Raw genomic sequence first — 23,191 nt, forward strand, 5'->3', positions numbered from 1 at the left:
TACGACAGGTGTGTTTGGTTACCGGAACCTGAACAAAGCCCACAGGTAAAAGCTAAACCTTACACAATTCTAATCCATAGATGAGGTTTTAGGATGGTGTAGGGGGATTTATATGTAGGACATTCACTGTAAGGTCCCCTTTAGGGTCTACTACACAGATGATTACTTTTAAGCACAATAAAGATAATGCAAGCTCATAGACAACTCACGGGAACCTGCAATAGTGTAAAACAATAGTAGCCACCCAGTAAGAAGGAAAAATCTTTGATGTGACAGTCATGTGCCTTATTTTGGTATTTACCTAAATATCTGTTAGTGCTATTTATTTCTGAAAACATGCCAGCATGTGTAGAGAAGGGTGGAAATCACCAGAGGAACTTCACAAAGCAAGGTCCCTGTCTTACGGCTGTAGACATAAATAAAAGATAATGTATAGGATGCCCCTGTACTGAGACAAGTAATAGAACAGTCCTGATGGACTAAGTAATTCAAGTACATCACTAACAGAAAGTATAGCATGCTATAAAATTCAAAAATATGAAGATGCTTTCCAAGATAGACTATTTCCTCCTGTGAAGGGAAGTTATTTGATTAGTAACCTTTTCGATAATTAACTTATATAGAGAATCTGTGTAGACTGGATCAGGCAAATAGACTCTGACATGGACATGTGGTTAGAGAAGGTTGTGGACCATAGATACTCATATGGGTATATAAGAGTATAGTATATACTCGAACTCGCAGCAGCTGATACAAGACCCAGCATTGGACCTTTAAAATAATGCATTGTAAATCGATATAAGGTTTAAGTCTAATGGTGCTTTTCCACTGCATAGAACCGTACCGGCTCGGCACGCTTTTGTGCTTTTCCACTGCGGTACCGCAAGGTATAAGGTCGGAACGGTTCGGTACGGTACGGTATAGGTTTGCTTTTCCACTGCATGGAACCGAACGGTACGGTACAGTACAGCTCTGAAAAAACAGTACCTACTCGATTGTGGTTCCAACAGGTACCAAACTGGTACCATATCCCACAATCCTTTGCATGCAGTCACTACTAGCCACTGATTGGTCAGAGAATCACACCCACCCCGTTGTTATCCCACCCACTTAACTTTAGTACTACTTTAGTGGAAAAGCAAACCTATACCGTACCGTACCGAACCGTTCCGACACTATACCATGCGGTACCGCAGTGGAAAAGCAAACCGGCCCAAGCAGGGTCGAGTAGAGCCGAGCCGGTACTAGCCGGTACTTGCAGTGGAAAAGTGCCATAAGGTAGCATATTTTAAAATAGTTTTAGACCAGATACATCTCTAAATGGAAACAAACTATGAGTAGAGGCTGAGACATTTTCCCAAGATACTGTCCAGCAATATGGTTTCCTTATTAGATAAGAATATATATCAAAGACCTCCCAAAGACATTTACCAACTATACAAATGAAATGACTATGTGCCATGACTTACATTTGTGGTAAAGCTCTGTTTCCAGCTGGATCCAAAACTTCAAATTCCATAGCATCCTCACACACATCAAGTGAGGGATTTATGATGTATAATATGGATTTGTTGTTTAAATCCTTTTGCGTGAATTGCTCTTTAATCATTCTGCCTATTAATACAAAGAGAGCAATAAAAATAAGGAAATGGGGCTACACAAATTATGTCTAACAGATTTTTTGGGTGCCCCAATCCTGTGGTTTCACACCAGGCCTGTCAGAGGCTGCGACACTCAATTGGATATATGTGCACGCTCTAGACAGTCAACCTCTCGCCACCACTGGCCGGGCCAACTCTCCTTCTCCCAGCCACTACTAGTCCCCTGCCTGAGCCAGTATACACACTTATGCCATGTTCCCCAAGTATAGGCCAAAATGCACACCACCAGAATGACAAGGCTGTTTTTATGTGCTGGAACTTTTCTTTACTTGTTTTCTTTATTTTACATTTTAACAGACCATACCACCTGGTAGTCCAAGGCAACATAGCTTGCAATAGTCTATTACTTCATGGTTCTATAAAATAATGCTGGTTCTGTACAGCACTTTCAGGGTTTTCTCTAATAGTATAGCTATCTGGTTACACACTAAAGAGAATATATGTGGCATTCTTACAAAGGGGAAGCCCACAACAGCTGCTCTACATTTCCAGCAAAACAGGCCACAAGGATCTCACTGGGGCTAAGATCCAGCAATTTTGACTGACTAATGTGTTCTTCCCTGTTCCACAAACTACTCCCTAGCTGCACTCCTTCCTACTACTTATTTCCCAACTGGACAGGAAATGAGGACCTCTAGTGGGAAACAAGGTATAGGTTAGCCCTGACCCCAGAATAGATGACAACAGGGTCCTATATGCTTACAATAGCCTATGAGAGCTATGTTGTGTAGCACTTACTTGAAGTTACATTTTTCAGGTAACTTTTCTGAGGTGCACTTAATATTTTGAATATGATGTTTTCATCCTCTGTCCCAGGATCTGTAGCCTTTAATTCTCTAGATGTAATGTAGATTCCATATTGGAGATCTCTAATGAGCTGAACTTTAGTAGCACACTGAAGATGGACTATTTTGGGACTGGAGTCATCTGGAAAGTCCACCTAATAAACAAAAGTAATTTTTGCAAAAAAGTAATTTTAGATTGTCAAGGAATGAACCTTAAACTTAAAGAATCATGTAGCAATAAAGCAGCAAGTACATATATGACAGGCCTGAACTTCTCCAGTGTCCCTGTGGGTGTATGTAGGATGGTAGGAAGCAGGCTATACAGCTTAGTCTTAAAGAGCCGCAATTAAATGAAATGGTAAAAAAATCATGATAGTTTTTACACGTTGCATAAGACATTGCAGTGCAAGCAATATTTCTTCAATAGACTTAACAAAATATTGTATTGTTATTACTAGGGTTTCCGGGTTTCCCTGGTGGACATTGGGGCTTTGTAAGTGCTATAGTAAAATTCTAAGTTTAAATGCAATCAGCATAAAGTAGAATCTTGCAGCACCTTGTGCATTATGACTACAATAAACTCCCATATATAATTCACTCAAAACAATTGTTATCACATCACATGAAAATAATTCACACAGACTTTTGGTAAGTATTTCTTTTGAAATTTCAGAATTAACATGTTATTTAACCCTAAAAGTAAAACTACCCTTTATATTAGGCTATGTTGAAATAGTGTAAGATATTTGTTTTTTTTTTGGTGTCCCCAATCCTTTCATTTCGTTCTTTTTTGTAACAGCCTATGAAACTTTGCTCTGTTAGGTTATTGCTTATAGGGTGTCTCCTTTATCTCCAGTGTCTCCCTGGTGACACCCAGACATGTGCACTCCTGCTGCCTGGTGACTTTGCATATGAGATGCATGCACAGTAGAGGACGCTGTCTTTTAGTGCTCTAAAGCTGTGCCCAGTCAGTGCATGCATGGCCAAGTCTTTTACACCGTGCCCAGCTGGAGCATGTACTGTACTGTGCTTTGAAATCTGAGCACAGTACTGCACATGCGCTGCCCAGGCCAGGCGTTAAAGGCCCTCTACTGTGCATGCAGTGCTCAGGCACACTGCCAGATCTCAGAAGGACTTGAGCCCCTACTACACGTGTGCTGACAAGACAGCATTAGCAGCCCCTGATCGTGCACATGTCAGTCAGGCACAATACCAAAGCACTGAAAAGCAGTGGCCTCTACTGTGCCTGAATCCTCCATTGCAAGGCACTAGGCAATGGTGGCAGGCATGTTGAGGTGTCCCCAGGGAAGCACTGGAGACAAAGGAGACATCCTATATGCATTAACAGTTAGGCTGTTAATGCTGTAAAGACTGCACAAAACTGGGACCATGAAGCAATGGTGACATAAGGTGTACAGCTACATTTAATCATTTACTTTTTCTAGAAGGGTTCAATATCAATTTAAAGTGTATTTAAAAATTATTCATGAACTTGTTTGCGCGGTTATAGTCTTTTATATACAGTATACCATTAAAAGAGTTCTAATTAAAAAAATACTTGTTGATCTTGCCAGAAATCTTGTTACCTAACTTGCTGTGCTTTCTGTCTGTGCTGCACTATTATAAGATACCATTTTATCTAGCTATCTTTGTGGACTCCAATGTGTCTTTCGTTAATTTCATAGCAGCATAAATTAATGCAAATGTATTTACTGACGTTTATTCTCAGGATCTTGTTGACTGAAAGATCCTGAGTAAAATGTTCCATGGAGACCTTGAATAAACATGTGCATGTGTATACACGCATAACATTATTCTTCATTGCCAGTATTGCAATGTATGTATACTGTATGCGTGTACCTGCATAATTTACTGTACTCAAATGTAAAAGTTCTATTTTTGTTTTATGGCTATGTACTGTACTCATCGCTGTATTACTGATATTTACTCAGGTGTGTGCAGTGTCCTATAGACAACAATGCATTTAAATTCAGATCAGTAAAAAAACATTTTTACTACCATGTGCAAGAGCCTAAATCAGTACCTCTGGAAACAGCAGAAAGAAGGTAGTGGGTCATGCATGGATCCCTCAAAAAAAAATATTTGCATTTGCACTAAGAGTTAGCATACACTGCCTTGAAAAAGTATTGATACCCTTTAAATTTTCCACATTTTGTCATGTTACAACCAAAAACGTAAATGTATTTTATTGGGATTTTGTGTGATAGACCAACACAAGGTTGCACATAATTGTGAAATGGAAAGAAAATGATAAATGGTTTTACATTTTTTTTACAAATAAATATGTAAAAAGTGTGGCGTGCATTTGTATTCATCCCCCCTGAGTCAATACTTTGTAGAACCACCTTTCACTGCAATTACAGCTGCAAATCTTTTATGGTGTGTCTCTACTAGCTTTGCAAATCTAGAGAGTGACATTTTTGCCCATTCTTCTTTGCAAAATAGTTCAATCTCTGTCAGATTGGATGGAGAGCATCTGTGAACAGCAATTTTCAAGTCTTGCCCCAAATTCTCAATTGGACTTAGGTCTGGACTTTGACTGGGCCATTCTAACATATGAATATGCTTTGATCTAAACCATTCCATTGTAGCTCTGGCTGTATGGTAAGGGTCATTGTCGTGCTGGAAGGTGAACCTCCGCCCCGGTCTCAAGTGTTTTGCAGACTCTAACAGGTTTTCTTCTAAGATTTCCCTGTATTTGGCTTCATCCATCTTCCCATTAATTCTGACCAGCTTCCCTGTCCCTGCTGAAGAAAAGCATCCCCACAACATGATGCTGCCACCACCATGTTTCACGGTGGGGATGATGTGTTTAGGGTCATGTGCAATGTTAGTTTTCCGCAACACACAGTGTTTTGCCTTTAGGCCAAAAAGTTACATTTTGGTCTCATCTGACCAGAGCACCTTCTTCCACATGTTTGCTTTGTCCCCCACATGGCTTCTCTCAAACTGCAAACGGGACTTCTTATATTTTTCTTTCAGCAATGGCTTTCTTCTTGCCACTCTTCCATAAAGGCCAGATTTTTGTGAGTGCACGACTAATAGTTGTCCTGTGGACAGATTCTCCCACCAGAGCTATGGATCTCTGCAGCTCCTCTAGAGTTACCATGGGCCTTTTGGCTGCTTCTCTGATTAATGCTCTCCTTGCCCAGCCTATCAGTTTAGGTGGACGGGCATGTCTTGCTAGGTTTGCAGTCGTGCCATACTCTTTCTATTTTCAGATGATGCATTGAACAGTGCTCCGTGAGATGTTCAAAGATTGGGATATTTTTTTTATAACCTATCCCTGCTTTAAAATTCTGTTGTGTTCCTTGGTCTTTATTATGCTGTTTGTTTACTAAGGTTTTCTAACAAACCTCTGAGGGCTTCACAGAGCATCTGTATTTAAACTGAGATTAAATTACACACAGGTGGACTTTATTTATCATGTAGGTGACTTCTGAAGGCAATTTTAGTTAGAGGTATCAGAGTAAAGGGGGATGAATACAAATGCACGCCACACTTTTCACATATTTATTTGTAAAATATTTTGAAAACCATTTATCATTTTCCTTCCACTTCACAATTATTAGCCACTTTGTGTTGGTTTATCACATAAAATCCCAATAAAATCCATTAACGTTTTTTGATTGTAACATGACAAAATGTGGAAAATCTCAAGGGGTATAAATACTTTTTTAAGGCACTGTATGAATGCAATCATTTACTCTTTCCCCCTAAAATGCAAAATTTTCATTGAATCTGTTCATACTTTGCATTGTCAAAATGTCTGACCAATTGCTATTGTCTGTTTACTAAGTCCACATTTTAAAAGAACTGATAGAGACTTCACTTTGGTTTAGCCGAGTTTTCTCTGGGTAAGACATTGTAACAGTTAAACCTTCATACAGTAGATTATCTGTGTAAGAGTTACCAAGAAGGCCTAAAATTAGTTACATGCATACTAGAAGGTTTGGTGTATTTTAGTGTTGTCTTTCAAATTTACTTCTCAGTTTAAGTGTCAACAAGAACTAAAGATAATGGCAATCACTGCTTGCTGGCAATGTGCCCCAATTTTGCATTCTCTAAAGAATGTTGGTATTGCAGACAATGGGGAGTAGTTTCATGTTCTTGGATGGAAGCCATACTTTGTCTGTCAGAGTGAAGCAATAATAGATACTTCCATCCCCTATACAATTCCCCAGACATCGCTGAGCTTGAGACCTTGCTCTAATATGAGATTCCTGTTTATTTGGGGTGGTTTAATTCCACTTTATATTGCAGTTCTTTTGTTTCAAATGTACTTCCCAAATTTACATAACAATGAGATATGTGAAGACTTACTAAACAATAGCCTAATTAAATGCACTCATTTCAGCTATCATTCCATTCATTACTTGGGGGATATAGTGTCAGAATGGATGTAGTTTTATTCCTAATAGCCTGTGTGAAATAAACATGTACCATCAGACTTGCTTCCATTTATCTAGCTGAGGTGGAAGTTGAAGTACCAGCATTTGTCATGCCAGATGTTCAGAAAATGAATGGAAGAAATGTAGAACATTAAGTCACTGGACAGTAACACCCAAGAGTGCAACTGATTTTTCTGGTTCACATGTGAGGCCTATTTATAAAGAATTTGCAAAATCAAGGTTCTTGTCTTTTTCTAAATTCATTATGTTTTCATGGGTCCGATTTGCAGTATTTTATATAAAAAAAAGAACATTATGGAAGGAGTAGGGAATCAGTAAAAAACACCTTCCAAAGATAAAAGGCCGCACACCTGGAATTGGGTTTGTTCCACTTAAAGTATTTGGAAATAGGAAGCTTGAGAGTAGAGAAATGTTATTTTCAATGATTATATTTAAATAATAAAATTTGGATCTCTCTAAGATACATCAAGCCACCAGAAAAATAGATTCTGCAGTAGAAAGTGTGTAAAATCTATTAACCCCCCCCCCCCCCCAAAAAAAACAAAAAAAAACAAAAACAAAAACAATAAAGAGCAATAGAGAACAAAGAAAGATGTCACAACTTTATAAATAGCCCCCCCCCCCCCAAGAGTTGACTGTTGTTTACTGTATATTGTATTAGACTGGCCATGCTAAGACAAGCTACAAAACCTGCAAATGTTTTTCTGAGTTACTTCAACCTCATTGTAGCCTATTCTTGTTGCTAATACATAGACATCCACAGATGGGGCTGAGATTACATATACTTGTATATAGGTAGTCCGTTTATATGTCTATATGGCTACAGCCACAAGAGAACAAGTCCACTGGAGCAGGGCTAGCCTTCAAGAGCGGGGGAGTAGAAGCTGCTTCCCCAGAACATGTAAAAAAACAGAAAGAAAAGGTGCCTTGCCTCTAAGTGTAGACTGTTAAGTGATTTATTGAAAGAATAAAAGAGTAAAACTCACATAGTGGTATGTTAATACCAGCTTTTCGAGTATTCCCATTACCCAGGGGACGTTCAGAGGTGTAGGGGCTGTGGTGCCTCTGTTAGAGCTGTGTCGCTGCCTGGTCTCGCTGAATCCGGCCGGCAATCAGTGTGGAAAGGGAAACAGCCAGGGCCGAGGGTTGAAATGCAGCATTGACCTCTGACGTCACTAGTCCACAGCTCGTTTCGAAGCTTCAGAAAGGAGCGCGCATTGTAACATTCCACCTACTGCACATGTATCGAAATGCATTGAGGAATAGTGAGGTCAGAGGTCGGTGCTGCGTTCCAGCATGCGTTTCAACCCTCGGTCCTGGCTATTTCCCTTTTCACACTGATTGCAGGCTGGATTTACAGTACTCAAATATAAGAATCAGCAAAAGCATAACATATGGTAGAAAAACAGCATAGACATCTATGAAAGTATTAGACATTCAAATATAAAAGTTAGAAGAGTACATTATTGCAAATATTAAAGGAAAACATAAAAAAAAAGGGAACTAAAAGGGGATAGAGGGATAAAAGGGAGCACGGGATATATATAACAAATTTGATTCAGCTAATAGAAATTATGTCTACCTAAGGTTCAGAGAAAACCGCTTCAGGACAGTAAATAGATTTATCCCAAACCTCCCTAATCTTATTAAACCTAGATAATGAGTCATCGGTTAATGCAGTTAAATGTTCCATTCTGCGTTTGTCTGCTATAGTGGATACCAGTTGAGAACATGTTGGGGGGGAGGTAGACAGCCAACATCGTGGAATGACACGTTTAGCTGCTAATAAAACAAATGCCATCAATTTCCTGGAAGGCTTGGAGATGCCCGGAAAAAGGAGACCCAATAGATAATGTATAGGGTTTAGGGGATTAGAAATATTTAAGAGACTGTGAAAGATATTTTGGACACCTCTGGTTATGAGCATGTAAAATGTTTCTATTCCAGAAAAGGATCATTTTGAAAGCAGTGTCCCTCCGCGCCACACAGCGTGATACCCTAGAAGCTAAGTCCCAGATTTTTCACCAATCTGCCAGCGAGATAGACTGTTGAAGAATATGGGACCACTTGCTCATGTAAGAATGAGTGGATTCAGTTAAGCGGGTAGCCTCATGGAGAATTTTATAGATGGAAGATATTAAATGAGGCTTGTATGGACCCCTGGCACATAATAATTCAAAACCAGTTGGTTTGCCTAAGGATAAAGTAGGGGATGAGAAAAAGTGTTTATCTGTAAGTATAAGTAAAAAAGTAATTTCGGAATTTGATGCTTAGATTGTATATCTGCAAAGGGCAAAAATTTTTGGGTCAATGGATGGACAAAATGATGGAGTTTGAAAACCCCTGCCTGAATCCATGGGAGCATATGGCTGTGGGATAAGCCATCAGGAATATGTATTATATATGTATTAAATAACACATTCAAAAGTGGAGGGCAGAGAGAAGAGAGAGAGAGAGAGTACTTTCCAGAACAACGTTTCCCGATCGTCAGGGTGAATAACATTGGGGCTAAACAGGCTTCTCAGTAGAGGTATGTGTTTATCAGAGGATGGCCATAACACAGAATGTGGATGTACAGGGGATGTAATCCCCGTTTCAATTTCAGACCACCTATTCATAGTGTATCTAGATGTACAAGAAATGACAGCCGGTAAATGTTTGGCATAGTAATATTTCAATAGATCTGGTGCCCCCAAACTGCCTCTCGTTCACAGAGCCTGGACTACCGATCCCGCTATCCAATGAAAAGCGTTGTTCCATATAAAAGCAAGAAAGCTTCTCTAATTGTTTTCAATTTGGATAGTGGAATCGAAATTGGAAGAACCTCAAACAAGTACAACAGCTTTGGGAGTATAGACATTTTGAGAATGGTAATTCGTCTTAAAAGGGAAGGCAGTCCAGTATTTCTATGTATAATAGGCAATTCATTTCTATAAATAAGGGAGGGAAGTTCACCTGATAAAGGGTAGAGTAAGAGGGAGTTAACTGTACACCTACTTTCTTAGGCACCTAAGTACTTAAGTGTGTAAGAGCACCCCAAGTTTATTTCTTTTACCTTGTTTGTAGATTGTTGATGTTGGGATTTTCTCTTTATTTGATTGGCATGACATCATGTCAAATTCTACCTTTTAACCATGACAATAAGTTTTTGAAAAAATAATCCCAATATGTTGCAACACCTACTTGTATGATGAAAGGTACTGGTTCAATTTGCACTTTCCCATCAATTATAAAGCCTTGATTTGACCTGTCCGTCACAACAAATGTGAATTTGTCAATCTGAGCATCTTGACCTCTATGTCTGTAGGTAACATCCATGTTATCAATATCTCTTTGGGTAAAGTTGTTTTTCTGCAGGAATGAACCTCTCACATATATATGTCCATACTGAGGGTGTTCCATAATCAGATATGTAATATTTTCAGTTGCTGTGTCAGGATCCATGGTTTGAAGAATGTCTGGAGAGATCAGAGCCTCTGATCCTTTCCTCTGTTTAAGACCGTAGTTCTTGGATAATGTTGGTGGAGTCCTATCAACCATCTCTATCGCAACTTGCAGGGTCCCATGCTTTGTCTGCAGCCCATTGCTGACAAGGAATCTGGCAAAAAGAGGCAAGGTAGCCTTCAACATGAGTTCCTGATTCACCATCTACACAAAAGAAATAACAAACCTTTACTCAAAGGTTTTTCTAGTATAGTTTTTGAACATCTTAGATCGTCTAAGATCTTACAGATATTGGGGTTGATGTATGGAAAGTACTCTATAAAAGTTATTGCCCCCCCCCCCCCCCCCTGCAACTAATGAAGTTCAGATCCCATTTCTGCAGTCCATGATGTGAAAATGAAAATGGCTTCAAATTGCTGATTGCAACAATTTTTCTGTTAGCACACTTTTCCTGCATCAGTCTCTATATAATTCTGTTCAAGGAATGTACTGTACATCTTATCTAATGGCTTGGCCAACTATAATTCAAATTTTACTATAAACTGCTGAGAAGGGGAGCAAGGAGAGTATGTGTATCTGTTTGGTGGCTGAAGTTTAATCCATGCTTTCAATTTTCGTGCATGTACTTCAAACTCTACCGGTATCAAAGTTTACAACTGACACTTACTACATGTTGCTTAAACAAGAATAAATCATTGCCTCATTGCCTCAGCTGGCATGCCTTGAAAATACAGCTTGCATGCCTTGAAAATACAGCCTGACATTTTCCCTTTAAGGACTAAATGTTATAAAGAAATTTATAAAGAAAGAGTTGGCATTACTGTCAGAAATAGTAGCCCAGTTATAATGAATGCTTATAAACACCATTAATTTAGCTTTTACAATGTAGTTGTTTCGTTTTTCCTTACACCTGCCTAGTGTGCTTCTCCATTGAAAAGAGAGAAAACGTTATGCTCTCAAAACATAAATTCAAAACTAGGGATGGCATTATACCAAAGAATATCATCACACACGTGTTAGGGGCTTGTTCACATCTGAGCTATAAAAAAAACCCTGAAAAAAAAAAAGATCTATAATTTTTCAAAATGCAGCTTGAGTGCAGTAGAGAGGTATCCTAAGAGGATACCTACCCCAGCACTGTGTGCCCCATGCTTGCACAAGTTTGAGAGCCATAGCTCACCACATATAAGAGCACAGATATGAATTAAACCATTAAATAAAATGGTTCTGTTCTCATAAGCTCATATCATGAGCTGCAATATATTGTGGTAAACCACCTATCTAAATGAGTCCTAGGTTTTTTTTTTTGTTTTTTTTTGGAGAGCAGAAGTAATTGATCATTTTTAAAAAAATACATTATATTTATTGAGGAGGGATGCTCAATAAATGCCATTGATAAATGATTCTTTACAGGCAGTAAAAGCTTTCTTTCAGTACAGTTCTACAGATCCAATGTGTCAGCAACACTCCACTAATTCACTGCTCTACGCCACAAATCTGGTGAGTAACTGGCTAAGCTGAAACAGTTAAAATTTGAGAGTAAAAGTCTTTGGTGCTCAGCAGGGGCCACATCTTCAATTGAACATTACAGATCCTCTGCGCTGCCTGCAGCTCCATGGTGATGGAACTGGCTACAGAGGCTGCCATCTGTCATGGAATTTGAAAAGATAAAGAGAAAAAAAATGCAGAGGAGCAGTAAATAGTGCCAATTCAATGCAAAATCAAGCCAGCGTGTCAAAATGGAGGACATTTGCTTCTGTACTTGGCATACCGCTGCCGGCACCTGATGTCAGGGGTTGCTAATCACTCGGTGTCATCTGTCCAAACAAGAAGTGCCACATTCTTCTTCCAGCCCAAAAGCATCAGACAATACGTAGTAATATTTCAGACTTGCGGAAAGTGCAATAGTGGAACATTAAATCTGATCACTCAGACACACATTAATTGATGTTGCCCCGGCTGTTCTGGCCAGCTCCCGAATACAGCCAAGGGATGAACACCAGGTTAGCAGGCATGCGGGCCCTTGCCAGATTTTTAACAGCAAGAAATGTTAATTAAAAGAGTTTTAAAAATTAACAAGTCTTTGTTTTAGGGTTCCTAATTATATTTCCATTCTAAAACAAAGGAGTTTTATATCACTAAGCTGGACCGGTGACAATCTCTTGTGATATGACACTGTAACACCAGGTGCCATCATGCCGCTACCAGATGCAGCAGCTACTGAAAACACTCAAGAGCATACATGTTTCCAGTTTTTGCCTATTAATTATTTAATGACACAGGGCCTGAACACTCTCTGTTTATTGGATTTTTTATGCCACAATAAAATGTGTCAAGGTTTTAGAATAAGTCAAAATGAAAAATATTTCAAATACAGTCAAACCAATAGGAACGGTTGCTATAAAAATGTAAATACCAGGAAACAGCTCTCATTGATAATCTGCTAACGTTTTAACCGAGTAGGTAATCAGCTGAATGATCAGATTGGGAGTAACTGTAACTTTCAGTTTACAACACAGGTGCAAAGTTGCATAATGCAAAACAGGTTCAGATAAGCAAAAAGCATGCATGCAGCATTGCAAAATAATACAAACAGATTATGAAAGCTGCACAAATGCAGACCTTTCACAGCAATGCCTATGTGATTCTATAACATGTTGTTGCATAGCATAGTCTCTATGGGATTCTAGAACAACAGAGAGTCTAACTAAGAAACACTTCTGCTGTAAAATTGTACAGAACACAGCTACTTGCAATTATCTTCATAGACAGCATCTCTAACAGTGAAGTCCAGGGTAGGTCTGGTAACACAGGTTATTATGAAAAAGTGGTTTAAGCTGGTTAAAGACTGTTTGCATCTAAGCTGGTTCAGCAGGAACCGGCCGAGATTCGAACCCTGTATGGGCAGGATAAATGTACACAAGTTGATCAACTTGGGTACAACCCTCCTGCTAGCTTTTACATGTGATTACTGCAAGTGGCTGCCATAGCTGCTAGCAATAATCACGGTCTACTCCTGGCAGAGAAAAACAAAATGGCTTGGCAGGAGGGATTCACACCCCAACACTGTCTGTGTTGATAGGGGAATCTAGATATTTCTTTCCTGCAGCAGGTGGTTGCAGGAAAGAAATTCGCTCCATCTATGGCCGACCATAAGCCTAGTACACATGTCGGACAACATTGTTCGGTTCAATAAAAACCAGCCGACATTCGACCCGTGTGTATGGCAGCTGGCTTCTGTCGGACGAGCATACTGGAAAGCTAGCAGATGCCCGGCTCCCGATCAGCGCTCTGAGCCAATGGCTGAGAGCGCTGGCTGGAGTGTTGTGGTGGGGGGGAGCATCCCCCTGTCAGAACACAATAGAACAGCAGGGGAGATCTCTGTATTAACATTGGATTGTTTGTCCAGTGGCCCTAACCGAAGCTGTCAGCATCCCAGCGGGTTGAACAAAAAAAAAAAACTAGTGATATGTTCTAAGCTTTATTGTCTCACAGAAAGTGATGCAATTGTCAAGAAATTTTCAACAATTCAGAAAAACCTATTTGCTTAAGAAAAATGTACACATGGAGATATAATACCAAACATTAAGCATTTCACATGATATTTTTGTCTTGAACTGAGTCATACATTTATCTTTATCTACATGCCTATTTTTCCTGCTATTCTCAATAGGCACCTCATAGAAGCTTACAGGAAATTGCTAATTACATTTAATATACTGGAAAAAAAAGACACTATAGGGCAGTGATGGCAAACCTTGGCACCCCAAATGTTTTCAAACTACATTTCCCATGATGCTCCGCTACATGACAGAGTGCATGAGCATCATGGGAAATGTAGTTACAAAACATCTGGGGTGCCAAGGTTTGCCATCACTGCTATAGGGTGTTGTATAAATTCAGCTGATTTTTACGAAAGCCATTACTAATTTGAAGACATATTTGTCAATCATAAAGAATATCAAATAATACACAGTGCTGAAAATACAGAACGTGTTATGCCTTTTTGAACTGACTTGTTTGAAAGTAATAGTATCATATTATTATTTGTTTGCTGGAATGTATGTTCATTTTAGAATCAATCAAAATTGGACATCTGGCTTGATACATTTCTCAACATTACTAACAGATTATTATTTAGAGAGTACCAAAAGTAAAAGTATTTTAGCCCATGAAACAATGATCAGTTACTTATTTTTATAAAACTGTACAGTCAGATACTGCATCCTATCTTTACCAGACATTAAAAAAAAACACCAAGCTGTTGATTTTGGAAAGTGGAACCAAGCCTTGAAACAAAGCTAGATTCACAACACTTCACTTGTTTCTTTGGTGCCAGGAAAGGGCAAGTTCCATAATGGTCTCCTGGCAGTGGAGACATCAGGTTAATAAATCATCTATTAGCTCAGAACAAAAAGACAGACAGGAGAGACTTTCCATCTAGACACCTACTTGAACGTATCAGCAGCAGCTGCAGCTTTGCCATTGTGGAAGTAGCAGACAGTCTGAGCAGCCACATCCATCTGACTGAAGCTTGTTATGGGAATTCCAGGGTGGTTGACATATTCAATCTGGCCGTATTGAGGCGGTGATGAGAGCACGTAGAGAAGCTCTTCTGGTTTGTCAGTGTCATCAGAAGCAAAGAGCACATCAGTACTTATGATGGCTCTGTCACCTCTTGACACATGGAGCATTTTCAATGACAGTACAATGTCTCCTAAGGACAAAGAAAACACATGAGGACACAAATGTCATGATGAGAAGATGTGCTATACTCTACATACAGTATTTCTATTTAGGTTCATAAATAATTTGTAATTTGTACATTATAACAATTTACCATTGGAAAACAGAGCCCCTCCACCTTATTGAATTTGCACATACAACAATGGTGATATGTAAATGTGGTATCACATATCAGTCAATCAAATTTCACTTGCAGAAACCAGAAACAAGATAAAGTTTGATAGGTTGCTAACTGCTGGTGCTTATTAAAGCTTAACAATTGAATCAAAAAATTGATGCAATTTAGATCAAGTCTATACATCTCTTTTAGCTTGGCACTTGTGTTTATCAGAACTTTAAAGTATAAGTAAAGGCAAAACTTTTTTTTTTACATTTTGAATAAAGTGGAGAGGGATAAGAACACCTGTCAGGTTTATATTGCTGTCTATGCCCCAGTTAGGGAGACACACTCGATTTGTCACGTTTACCATTATTATTAACCACTTGCCGACTGCCTTACGACTATTTACGTCGGCAGTCATCCCCTCACAGGCAAAGCGACGTAGTACTACGTCGCTAGCCTGTGAGGCTCTAGGGAGTGAGCACGCGCCGCTGGAGGCGCGCTCCCGCTCGCTCACGGACCCCCCCGCATGAGTGACCGGCGGACCCGATGTCCGCCAGTCACTCGCAATCGTCGGTTACACCGGGAGAAAGGCAGGCGGCTAATGTTACCAAAGCCGCCTGTCTTTCTCCCCTGCTATGTAGGACCGTAGATCTTTGCTGTTACACACACAGCCACATCCAATCAGGGTAAGAATCATGCCCCTAGGGAGACACTTAACCCTTCCTTCTCAAATAAAGTTAACCCCTTCCCTGCCAGTGTCATTTTTACAGTAACAGTGATTACTGTAGTAATGTCACTGGTACCCCCAAAAGTGCCAAAAATGTCAGTCAAGGGTCCGATCTGTCTGCCACAATGTCGCATTTCCGCAAAAAAAATCACAGATCGCCACCATTACTTGTTAAAAAAAAAACAATAAAAATGACAAAAATCTTTCCCTTAGTTAGTAAACGCAATAACTTTTGCGCAAACCAATCAAAATACGCTTTGTGCGATTTTTTTTACCAAACATATGTAGCAGAAAACAAATTGGCCTAAAATGTTAAAAAATTTAGATTTTTACATTTTTTGGGGGGAATTTCATATAAAAAAATGTGAAAAATATTGTTATTTTTGCAAAATTGTCGCTCTTTTTTTGCTTATAGCGCATGATCAAAAAATCGCACAGGTGATCAAATACCACCAAAAGAAAGCTCTGTTTGTGGGGATAAAAAAACGTCAAATTCGTTTGGGTACAGTGTCGAATGACCGCGCAATTGTCCTTTAAAGTCAAGCAGTGCCGAATTGCAAAATAGGCCCTGGTCAGGAAGGGGGTAAAATGTTCCGGGTCTTAAGTGGTTAAAAGTGAAAGAACATCCCAAATTTTGTGTTGTGCACAGAATAGCAATAAAGGAAAAATTTTCTAATGGGGAGACTAATTCTAGTGACCCTGGTGACAACCAGGGTTTCCCTTACTTTAGTGGGATTTCTTCTCACTTCCTCTTTTGGCTATGGGGCAGGAAGTGAAAAGAAATCACCCCAGTAGGACACAGATGGCAAAAAAAACTTGAGAGCAACTGTAACTCCTTCTTACTCGATCCAAAATGAAAAAAAAAGGTTTGCCTTTAGTTTTACTTTAATCAAATAATATTATAAGGAATTGTAGCAGCAAGGGGCTCAGTAGGCCTCAGTAGTCCTTGTCCTAACCAGAAAATCAAGATTTCTCACAGGGACTCTCCTACTGCTATCATAGCAGTTAATGAATATTGCTAGCGATACTTTGAAAAGACTGTTGTTATCAACCTAATTAATTTAACCACTCACCATCCTCAAGCCGTTTATAAATGGCCTAAGGTTGGTGAGGTTATACCGGGATCATGGTTGAGGCTACAACCATGATCCTGGTATTGTTTTTTTCAACTGACGATTCTGTTTTATGTAAAAGTGATCTGCTGGATCACTTTTACAGGTAGCGGAAAGGGGGTCCCCCCTCCCACTGCTGCCTCGGCCTTCCAGGCTTTCCCATCTAAACGGGGAGCCTGGTAAGGATGTGACCGATGCCATCTGCTTCCTGGGACACAGTGAGAGGAACTGATGTTTTTCCACCACTGTGTGACATCAGGAACTGGAAACAACAAGGATTTAGTCACTTCCAGTTTCGGTCTCATGTAAATAAGCTGTTACCGGCTTGTAAAGCATCTGATTAAACCAATCTCATTTGATCAGATGCTTTGGAGACCAGAGAAGAGATCTGGGATCTAATAGACCTAAATCTCTCTTAAAAGAAGACCTATGGAGATTTGTAGGTACCGTAGTTTGGCGCTGTTTCACAGGCGTACGCAATTTTAAATTGTGACATGTCAACCATTTTATTCTCCAGGGTCTCTGCATAAAAAAATATACAATATCTAGGGGTTCTAAGTAATTTTCTAGCAAAAAAAAAAAAAATGCTAATTTTTTTTACATTACAGAAATGTCTGAATTGGCACGGTCTGAAAGTGGTTAAATCCCAACTCCAGGCATCGCTATTTATATACGTTTTTTGCAAATCTTTAATACTTACTTTAAAATTGTATTTTTGGATTATGTCAGGAGCTTTTTGTAAGCTCGGCGGAGTGCTGCTGATTAGAGATGACCCGAACTATTCGCCGGCGAACAGTTCACGGCGAACATCGCTTGTTCGCGTTCGCCGCGGCGGGCGAACATATGCGATGTTCGGTCCGCCCCCTATACATCATCATTGAGCAAACTTTGACCCTGTACCTCACAGTCAGCAGACACATTCCAGCTCTCCCAGACCCTCCCAGACCCTCCCACCTCCTATAAAAAAACAAGGACAGCATCCATCTTAGATTCATTCTGAAGCTGCAGTGTAAGTTAGAGCAGGGAGAGTGCTGCTGCTGCTGCTGAATTAATAGGGAAATCATTAGCTAGGCCAGTGTTCTGTGTCCACTCCTGCTGTAAGGACAGCTTCCTGACAGCACCCCAAAAAGCCCTTTTTAGGGCCGGTACATTAGTCTGCTTTTATTTTATTTTTTCTATATATATATACAAACTGTACTGTGTGCACACCACTCATATCGGGTGACACAGTACCTTGCAGATAAAAATGTTATTTAATTCTTACCCTTTAATATAATTGCAGTTGCCTGCCAGGCCCACTGATTGAACTGTGCCCACTGCCTGTGCCCACCATTCATATAGGGTGGCACAGCACCTTGCAGATAAAAAATTAATTACATTTTTCCTCTGTAATATAATTGCAGTTGCCTGCCAGTGAGTGTCAGGCCCACAGACTGTACTGTGCCCACTGCAAATGGAGTTTGGTCTGTCAGAGTTTGGTCTGTCACTGTGAAGCGGGCGTAACCCTTACACTACCTAATCGATAAAACATCATACCTGATTGTATTCACACACTGGATGTTTTAAAGCACGTTATTCCAAACAATTTAGGAATGTTAGGTGATTTATGCCCTTTATGGATTAAAAGCCAACTCTGTGTCAACTACGTAATTTTCCATGGGAGTTTTGCCATGGATCCCCCTCCGGCATGCCACAGTCCAGGTGTTAGTCCCCTTGAAACAACTTTTCCATCACTATTGTGGCCAGAAAGAGTGCCTGTGGGTTTTATAATTCGCCTGCCTATTGAAGTCTATGGAGGTTCGCCCAGTTCGCCCGTTCGCGAACATTTGCGGAAGTTCGCGTTCGCCGTTCGCAAACGGAAAATTTTATGTTCGCGACATCTCTACTGCTGATATGTACAGTGGGAGCTGCACTTTCGGCTTCCCCAAAGCATTTGAATGATGCCTATGAAAAACACAGGCTCAGGTGTTATGCCTCCACTTTCTCGTCCCTTGGCTATGTGATACACAAAGCACAGCATAGCAAAGATTGTGTAGCTATGCTGCATGGATGACACAGCAGAGGGATGAGACAGAGGTAGAGTACTGGAACTGGTGTCTATCATAAACTGTTCCTAAGCAGTGAGTAGCTGAAAGTGTGACTCCAATTGTACATATCAGGAGCACTCAGCAGAGCAGATATAGTTTCTTTTTAACAGAGTTTGGTTTTAATGGTCATATCAACTTTCAGTTCTATAGTTAGGATAAAAAAAGGCACATGTGTACTGGAATTCACCAAGAAGATAAACAGGAATAAATATAAAAGAAATTGCATTCTCAGAACCCTAATCTCACAGTTAATGTATATCAGGGGGAAGGCAAAATACCCTAGGTATTACCTTAGGATTAATAGCACCCGCATGCATCCAGCAGGTTTTTCTGTGAGTGTGATTGCGCCTGCGGGAACAGGTGCGAACCCGCAGCGGGAACCACCCACAGAGATGTAAACCTAGCCTTACAAACGTCCAATTTGCTCTAACAGGATAAACAATTCTTCTGATCGCCAAAGATAACCATGTTTTCCTTGGATCAACATTCAAAATATTAGTTCTTACAAATATTAATATCAGTTTATATCTGAACATTTTCTAAAACAATGTACAGAGCTGGGTAAAACCAGCTCCTGTGCAATACTGTTAGCCCAGATAGCAAGAATAACTTGCCACAAATGTGTGGCAGTGTTGAATTGTAAATCGTAAATTGTATTTACTTGCTGCACATTTTCACTGTCACTTTGTACACTTGTAGAGCACTTGAACACAAGTTCTAGTTGACACTTTTCCAATTTGTAGCAAATTTGCATGGCAAGTCTCTAGCAAGAGCAGAGTTGCAGTGGTGGGTCTACAACAAGATCTCTGCATGTCTACAGCATGAAAATTCCAGCACAGTGACCCCTGTGGTGGGATGACTATTGCACAGCATGAATGAAACAGAACTTGCAGCAGATATGCAGAATGTTTGCTAAGAAAGTTGATCTGGAGTCATGCAATGCAGATTTGCTGCAACTGTACAACAAACTTGTGAAGCCTGGCAAGTCTTGCAATAGCTTAGCAAGCCATTTTCAAACTTGCAGCACAATTGTGTGCTATCTAGGTATGGCTCTTTCACACGTGTTAATTGTGAAGAGCGCAGCAATGCTTATTAACTGTGCATAAGGATGGTGAATCAGCGCTGACCACTATGAAAAAAATCTTAATGACCCCAATTAATTGCTTAAATAGCCAGATAAGGGGACCAATGGCTGCTTACATAAAGTGCATTCACCTAACACCAAAATGATCCAAAATTTATATGGTATGTAGCGCCAAAGGATATAATAAAGTGAATATCAAATAGCAAAAAAATAAATAAATATGTAGATATCACAATAAAAATGCACGTGCTCTTAAATCATGTGATAATAAATTAAATAAATCCAGGTGGTAAAAAACTACATATCCGTGATTATATAAGATATAACTTAATATATAAATACTGTCAGAATAAAGTGCTTGTGCTAATAAATAATATCTATTGATATAGCATTAGTATACACAAGTGGAAATTCATCACAAAATAGTGCAAAGTTCATAAAAGTGGGTAATCTCTTCTGTGCTGTGCTGATATCAGGTGACCAGGTGCTGGTGCTTCAACTGTGTCCAGTTTTGGAGACCTTTACTTACAAAAAGATATAGTGATGGGGAACAAAAATATCACTTAGACTAGTTATACATGCTAAGACTTCTCTTGTACTGCCCTAAAGGAACAGACTTCCAGCAGAGAGGTAGTGAGTGAATTTAAACATGCTTGGGATAACCATAGGTTAATACTCATTAAAAAGGTTAAAAAACGTATTAAAAAAAAATATATATATATATTTATATATATATATATATATATATATATATATATATATATATATATATATATATATATAAAACAACACATTCAAACAAAAATAAATACAAAAAAAAATAAAAAAAAAAGGCAGTTTCAATAGATCACCTGGTCAAGTTGTCTCTTTCTGTTGTCTCATTCGGTTTCTACTTACATTTTTAGACAAATTCAGCCACATAAACCTACCCTTCTCCATATCTTTGACTTTGATGTAAAACTGCATTTGTGGTGATCTGTTTCTGCCGTCCCATAAGTGGAAAGTAAAGCTGTCTTGATTCTTTAAACCTATTGGCCCCGTGTGTACATATCTAACTAGGTTCATATCAATGTCCTCTTGAGTGCACATCATACCAGTCTGTATGTTCACCCAGATATCATTTGTCTAAGATAACAAATAAATAAAAAGAAAATAACATGTTTTTTTAGGATATTTTTTGAATCAGATCTTAAGGTACTGTTCATTTTATTTATTTATTACAGGGACTGTTGAAAGAGAGAAACAAATGTAATGACATTTTACTTTTATTATGTCTAGGTTAAACCTGGAAATTACTACTTATATTTTCCATGTTACCCCCACTGACACCACAAAAAAAAAATCCTATACAAGCTACAGTATCTCACAAAAGTAAGTATACCTCTCACACTTTTGTAAATATTTCATTATACTGTAGCTTTTCATGTGACAACACTGAAGAAATTGCACTTTGCTACAATGTAAAGTAGTGAGTGTACAGCTTGTATAACACTGTCAATTTTCTGTCCCCTCAAAATAACTCATCACACAGTCATTAATGTCTAAACCGCAGGCAACAAAAGTGAGTACACTTCTAAGTGAAAAAAATCAAATTGGGCCAATCCAGTATTTTGAGTGGCCACCATTATTTTCTAGCACTGCCTTAACCCTTTTGGGCATTGAGTTCACCAGAGATACACAGGTTGCCACTGGAGTCCTCTTACACTCCTCCATGACGACATCACGGAGCTGGTGAATGTTAGAGACCTTGTGCTTCTCCACCCCTCCATTTGAGGATGCCCCACAGATGCTCAATAGGGTTTAGGTCTGAAGACATGCTTGGCGTCACGTTTACCCTCAGCTTCTTTAGCAAGGCAGTGGTCATCTTGTAGGTGTGTTTGGGGTCAGTATCATGTTGGAATACTGCCTTGCGGCCCAGTCTCCGAAGGGAGGGGATCATACTCTGCTTCAGTAGGTCACAGTACATATTGGCATTCATGGTTCCCTCAGTGAACGGTAGCTCCCCAGTGCCAGAAGCACTCATGCAGCCTCAGACCATGACACTCCCACCACCATGCTTGACTGTAGGCAAGACACACTTGTCTTTGTACTCTTTACCTGGTTGCCGCCAAGAACACTTGACACCATCTGAACCAAATAAGTCTATCTTGGTCTCATCAGACACAGGACACGGTTCCAGTAACCCTTGTCTTTAGTCTGCTTGTCTTCAGCAAACTGTTTGGGGGTTTTTTATGCATCATCTTTAGAAGAGGCTTCCTTCTGGGACGACAGTTATGCAGACCAATTTGATGCAGTGCGCGGCATATGGTCTGAGCACTGACAGGCTGACCCCCCACCCCTTCAACTTATGCAGCACTCATACCTCTATTTCCCAAAGACAACCTCTGGATATGACGCTGAGCATGTGCACTCAACTTCTTTGGTCGACCATGACGGGGGCCTGTTCTGAGTGGAACCTGTCCTGTTAAACCGCTGTATGGTCTTGGCCACCATGCTGCAGCTCAGTTTAAGGGTCTTAGCAATCTTCTTATAGCCTAGGCAATCTTTATGTAGAGCAACAATTCTTTTTTTCAGATCCTCATAGAGTTCTTTGCCATGAGGTGCCATGTTGAACTTCCAGTGACCAGTATGAGAGAGTGAGAGTGAAAAAACAGAATTTAACACACCTGCTCCCCATTCACACCTGAGACCTTGTAACACTAATGATTTACATGACACCGGGGAGGGAAAATGGCTAATTGGGGCCAATTTGGACATTTTCATTTGGGGTGTACTCACTTTTGTTGCCAGCAGTTTAGACATTAATGGCTGCGCGTTGAGTTATTTTGAGGGGACAGCAAATTTACACTGTTATACAAGCTGTACACTCACTACTTTACATTGTAGCAAAGTGTCATTTCTTCAGTGTTGTCACATGAAAAGATATAATAAAATATTTATGAAATTGTTAGGGGGGTACTCACTTTTGTGAGACACTGTGTATATATGTATATATATATATATATATAT

General features: G+C 39.6%; 1 protein-coding gene across 2 annotated transcripts in view; it reads right to left on the reverse strand.

The window, feature by feature from the left end:
* Positions 1–23,191, reverse strand: part of FREM1 (FRAS1 related extracellular matrix 1) — a 226,311-nt gene that overhangs the window by 75,555 nt on the left and 127,565 nt on the right. The window contains exons 23-27 of one of the 2 annotated variants that reach the window (XM_082264047.1): positions 21,112–21,307; positions 14,776–15,040; positions 10,063–10,477; positions 2,400–2,601; positions 1,470–1,614 (exon numbers count right to left, since the gene is read on the reverse strand). In XM_082264047.1, the coding sequence (XP_082120173.1) occupies positions 1,470–1,614; positions 2,400–2,601; positions 10,063–10,477; positions 14,776–15,040; positions 21,112–21,307 (1,223 nt within the window). Of the gene's footprint in view, positions 1–1,469; positions 1,615–2,399; positions 2,602–10,062; positions 10,478–14,775; positions 15,041–21,111; positions 21,308–23,191 lie in introns of those variants that run through there. The other variant, XM_082264046.1, reaches the window with a different exon arrangement.

This window comes from Pelophylax lessonae (genome assembly GCF_965119305.1).
Source record: "Pelophylax lessonae genome assembly, chromosome: 1".
Classification (NCBI taxonomy): Eukaryota; Metazoa; Chordata; class Amphibia; order Anura; family Ranidae; genus Pelophylax; species Pelophylax lessonae.